Below are 6,068 nucleotides of genomic sequence, written 5' to 3'. Positions count from 1 at the left end.
ATTTTGTGCAGGGAATCATATGATTTGACTAATCTTTTTTTGAACCATATGAATTGCCTGAACAAACGGATTCACTAAAATGAACTTGACTTCCTAATGCTTCATATGAGAGGGGAAATATTTTAAGGGAAATTGTAATTCGATTATTGCCTATTGCTGCATGTGCAATAGAGTGTGAAACAAAAACCAGTAATGTAGCGTTTTGTTGCAGTATGCACTAAATAAAGTAGTTTGGAACATTTCATGTGGGTGTCATGGGTCTCGTAAATCAGCCATTATAATCATGTCGATGACTCTTCAGTTCTTATGAGGCATTTATTTACACAGTTATGCATATTTGAACAGACTGAATTAAAATAAGTGGAATATTCATCAAACAACAGCTCTCGAGTCAAACTGTCGTCATCTCACGTCTCGGATAGGTTTGAGTTTTGAATATGGCATGCATGTAAAGCTGTAGAGCTCGACTGGTGCTCTCAAGCACACATGAGCATACTGTACACACACACACACACGCATACACACACAGAGCACAATTCCCCCTCGCTCACAGGCAGGGGAAACGGGAGTTTCTAAATCACAATCCGAAGTCCTCCACGTGGAGAAATCTCTCAAGAGCGTTTCATGGAAGACAAAATACAACAGAGGTAAATAAAACACTTTTCTTGAATCGTAACAGTCCGCTTTTTTGAAGTCAACTTGCCCTTAAAGGACTTTCCATTCTTTGAAAATGTCCTCTTCTCTTTCTGAAAGTTTCAGTTTGAGTCCATCCTGGCTAGTTTGAAACTTTCATGTGTTCCACTCCTCTCTTCCTTTCTTCAATATGAAGAAAAGATCAGAAGAAGCAAGTCTTTGAGGGAAAAAGAGCGGCAAAATATCCTCAAGCCAACATCAAACAGCCCGGGCTTACATTTAATACATTTTTAAAACATTATTACAGTTAGCTTATAATTCTCGAGTCCGTCTCATCGTTTGTGGCCTCGGCAAATGAGAGGAAGAATGGAAGGGATTGGAGTTATGGAAGAGAGTGATCGCTTTTTGCCATTAGAGAAACACATGCACACATGCAAACTAAACCTGAGAAGTAGAAACGTCGTCAATTTAATCCATGTAATCAAAATTCAGTGTAAACACGAGAAAGTCATGACAAAAGGGAGGGAAAGAACAAAGACGATTGCCTGAGGCACCATCATACAGAATTCCAATTAACATGTGCTGTGTTTTCCCAGCACCCCCCAGGTGCCCCATACACAGGCTGCCCGTCAGGCCCATACAGTTTTCCATTGGACACGCTGTAGTTTTCCAAAGGCTCCTTGGGAGGGGTGCGACACTGTCCCAAATTGTATACAGGTTTTCCATTGGCTCTTCAAGCAATAGTTGGCTCCAGTAATTTTCCATTGGCTTTTTATGGATTGTCCCAGTGAGGTTTACTCTTCAAATGGGAATTTGTTGCTAGCCTGGAGGCTCAGCAGGTGTTTTTTTTAATCAGTCAAACCCGTATGGGCAGAGTTTGACTCATTTGTTGTTTCATGTCTTGTGCATCTCCTATACTCTTCCTCTGATGGCCCGGCAGGGTCCCGCCAACTCGACAGAGATCACTACAGAGAGAGAAATACAAAATACAAAAATCAGCTAATGCAGGAAACACTGACATATGACAGCACGGAAGGTTTTTGTTTCAAGGCATAGTTATTTAATGTCAAAAAGACGTTAAATTTTATTTGAATTGGTCACACACCACACTGAGAATTAATTATAATCTATCCATCCATCCATGCCTCCAAATATTTGTCTCGCCATCCATCCATCCATCCATCCATCCATCCATCCATCCATCCGTCTCTCTCTTTCTCTCTCTCTATCTGTCCACCCATCCCTCTATATATTTATCTCTCTATTCATCCATCCATCCACCCATCCATATATACATATGAGTTTATCTGTCCATCCATCTATCATCCCTCCAACTATCTATCCATCACTATCTCTCTATCATCCATCCATCCATCCATCCATCTATTTGCCTCTCCATCCATCCATCCATCCATCCACCCATATATTTGTCTCTCATCCATCCATTCATCCATCTGTCCAATTCATCCATCTCTCTCTCTCTCTCCCTCTCTCTCTATCTGTCCATCCATCCCTCTATATATTTATCTTTCTATCCATCCATCCATCCATCCATCCATATATACAGTACATATGCGTTTATCTGTCCATCCATCTATCTATCCCTCCAACTATCTATACATCACTATCTCTCTATCAATCCATCATCCATCTATCCATCCACCCACCCATATTTGTCTCTCCACCCATCAATCCATTAACCCATCCACCCATATATTTCTCTCTATCCATCCATTAACCTATCCACCCATATATTTGTCTCTCCATCCATCCATCCATCCATCCATATATTTGTCTCTTCATCCATCCATTAACCCATCCCCCCATGTATTTGTCTCTCCATCCATCCATCCATCCATATATTTGTCTCTTCATCCATCCATTAACCCATCCCCCCATGTATTTGTCTCTCCATCCATCCATCCATCCATATATTTGTCTCTTCATCCATCCATTAACCCATCCCCCCATGTATTTGTCCATCCATCCATCCATCCATCCATCCATATATTTGTATTTCCATCCATCCATCCATTAACTCAGCCACCCACGTTTCTTTATCCAGCCAGCCATTTATTAACACATCCACCCATATTTGTCTCTCCTTCCATCCATCCATCTATATATGCGTCCATCTGTCTATCCATCCCTCCATCTATCTATCCATCTCTCTATATAATTATCTCTTAAATACCATCAAATTCAAATTTCAATTCTGTCTGCTACTTCATTTTAATTTAGAAACTGAATTGGAGCCATTCTCAATTGAATTCTGGATAATGTACAACTCTGGTGCAGAAAGAGCTGTGTAAAGATTCTTCAAAATTTCCTAATATTGATTAACAATGAAAAAATATCAGCATATAGGTTTGAGAGGGAGTGACGACGGTATTTTCATTTTGAGGTAAACTGTTCCTTCAATTTCTAATAAAAAAAGGCCAAATGTGTACACTCTCATTCAAATGAGAACAGCAATCACGCACACAGACACACAGCTGTCTCTGGAGATTGGATCATGGCATGTCAACAGCCTGGCCAGGGCTGCTCGTGCATACAGATGCAAAAATAAATGAATCATACACAGGCCATCAGCATGCAGCGTCACGCGGAGGCATGACGTGCCCACACGCGCACCCGTACACACTCGACCGTTAGGCACGGGGCTCTACTGCCGGCACATTAAAAAGCTCATTAGCCGACTAATTAAAGTCATTGCTCTCTTTTAGCATCTCCTCCATCTCCCTTATTAAGCTCTCTCCGCCACCTCCACTAGCCCTAGTCTGAACCGAACCAGCTTCCCCAGCGAGCAGACACAGCAGCCAGTGAAGAGGAAAGGGCACTGCACTGTGTGTAAGTCAGCCGTTACTCCGTTCCCAAGACGGTGCGGTTCAAAGCGCTCGAGGCGAGAGCAGCGCGTTTACAAACGCAAGTGAAATGATTGTGCTTATTTTGACTAAGTCAGACTCAGCAGTGTTATGGATTGCATTTATTTGCTGGATAATTTATGTGGTTGAAACTGCTTATTGTGAGGAGCTGGATGTGGGAAACAGCCCTACACGGTAAACAATGATTTGCATGGTGAGGCGCGGGGAGGGGTAAGCTTATCGTGATAGGTATTTTGCTGCACACATTCAGTTTAAAAAATCAGCTTGTGCTTTACCCGTAGGAAAGATAGATCTCTTTTTAATATCTCCACTGTTTCTCCTAGACTGCAGTGAGACAGAATGAAGAGCAAAGTTTCCTGTTTCTCAGACGTTTCTCCCTAGTAATCCCACATCCCCTTATGTCGAGATCTCAGTAATGTCACAAACTGTGCTTAGATTTACAAACATCAGTCAAATGTCAGGGAACACGAAAACTTTTCTTCAATTCTCTACAAGACTGAACAATCTGAGTTTAAGTGCTTATTAATTTTTAACTCTATACCCTCATTATATGCCACCATTTCTATTTTGAGCTATTTTTATACATGTTTTGAGCAACAGTATTTCAAATCTCAAAATGTGACTTTCTTGTAAATTGAAACATTATTTTGCACAAAAGGTATATTTTAATTGTGACTTGTAGCTGGCATTTAAAATCTCTCAATGTGATTTTTTTGTGACAATGTGACTATTGCAACTGTGATTTTGTTTCTCACAAATGCGACATCCCACAATGTTAAATATTGCAATTGCCTCTTTGATTCTTGTAACTGTCATTTTGAAAGTCACAGTGCGACTTTATCTCGCAACTGTAACTTTTTGAAATCGCCACATTGTTTCTCATAATTGTGACTTTATATCCCGCAATGTTACATGTCACAGTTGCGTCTATGATTCTTGTAACTTTCATTTTAAATCTCACAATCCGACTTTGTCTTGCATCTGTGACTTTTTGAAATCGCAACATTGTTTCTCATAATTGTGACTTTATATCCCAAAATGTGACTTTACATATCAGTCACATTGCATCTTTGATTCTCATAAATGTCATTTTAAGTCTCACAATGTGACTCTGTATTGCAAATAGTCTTGATATTATTTCTTGTAATTTCAACGTTATACTGTGCAAGGTGACTATATCACACCATTACAACTTCTAATTGTCATTTTAAATATCACAATGTTACTTTGTCTTGAAACTGAGTTTGTTTTTTGTAACTGACCACAACTGTGACTTTATTTCTTGTAATTTAAACTGTATATTGTGCAAAAGTGAATGTATCTTGCAACTGCAACTTGTTAGTCATTTTTAGACTTTTTATTTTAGTTGTTTTTTTTTGTACTTGAATTGAAAATTAAAGTGATTAATTTTTATTAAAAAAATGTATTAAATAATTAAAAGAATTAAATAAAATGAAAGTGATTAAAATTTATTTATTTACAATTTTTTATGATAATTTATTTCATACATCTGAGACAAGTTGATACTTAAATGACATATACCTCCAAACTCCACTATGTATCCTGATTCATGAAAAAGCAATCTCTGAGCAATACAATCTGATGAAAATTTTTATAATTATAATACATTTTCGTGTTTAGCAGTAAAAGTAGCAGTAACAGCATACTATTTGCCGCATACTCTACCAATTGGGATTTCACAAACTATATTTCAGTGGGAAGACCCGTCTTTTCCTGTAAGTCAAAGTCATAATTGACCCGTGTCTAATCTGGCCTGTGTTCTGCTCACCCTGAGTGTGTGCTGGTAAGCACTTTGAGGCTCGCGGCATTACGGAGGAGCTTGTCAAGTGTGCTGACGATCTGTCCGAAGCGCGGCCTCATGTTCCGCTCCTTCACCCAGCACTCCAGCATGAGCTGGTGCAGCACTGCGGGGCAGTCCATGGGAGGAGGCAGCCTGTAGTCCTGCTCCACTGCGTTCATTACCTACAGCATTAACAGACAGAGCAATTACACTGTCCTTTTGCATTAGGACAAACTCGGCAGTATGCAGAGTTTTATTAGGCATACAGTATATGACCAGAATGTTACAATCGTTAAACCATAATAAATACTAATAGGGTTGAAAAAAAGAGCATCTAAGAATAAAACACATAGTATTGTGCTTGCAATATAGACAAAATAGCATAAACTATAGCACTGAATAGAGATAATAAACATTTTGATAAAAGAGATTAGTATTAAATGTGAAAGGATGGATCTCATGAAATCTGTCAGGAATTTGTCTGGGACATATTTCACCACATAGTCAAAATAAAGGAATATAATAATATTTTGCTTACACAAAAAGAAGGGCCCATTAAAAAATAAGTACCATTAATATTTATTCTTTTTATACAAACCCATTATCAAATTTCATTAACGTAATTCAAAAAAGTAATTCTCATATTATAAATTATTAAAAATGCGAAGTATTTAGTGTTCAGCATAGTTGTAGTTGTAGTATATGTTGTATTACCATTTATTTGATAAAAGGTAGTACAAATATATATA

At 38.5% G+C, this 6,068-nt stretch overlaps 1 protein-coding gene across 1 annotated transcript in view; it reads right to left on the bottom strand.

Moving 5' to 3' along the window:
• Positions 1 to 316: 316 nt before the first annotated feature.
• Positions 317 to 6,068, bottom strand: part of ephb3a (eph receptor B3a) — a 35,488-nt gene continuing 29,736 nt past the window's right edge. Inside the window, exons 15-16 of the mRNA XM_016478154.1 lie at positions 5,308 to 5,501; positions 317 to 1,598 (exon numbers count right to left, since the gene is read on the bottom strand). Of these exons, the coding sequence (XP_016333640.1) occupies positions 1,490 to 1,598; positions 5,308 to 5,501 (303 nt within the window). The 3' untranslated portion in view covers positions 317 to 1,489. The remainder of the gene's footprint in view (positions 1,599 to 5,307; positions 5,502 to 6,068) is intronic.

This window comes from Sinocyclocheilus anshuiensis, unplaced genomic scaffold (assembly GCF_001515605.1).
Source record: "Sinocyclocheilus anshuiensis isolate Anshui unplaced genomic scaffold, SAMN03320099.WGS_v1.1 scaffold436, whole genome shotgun sequence".
Lineage (NCBI taxonomy): Eukaryota > Metazoa > Chordata > Actinopteri > Cypriniformes > Cyprinidae > Sinocyclocheilus > Sinocyclocheilus anshuiensis.
This window is presented reverse-complemented; position numbering and strand designations above follow the sequence as displayed.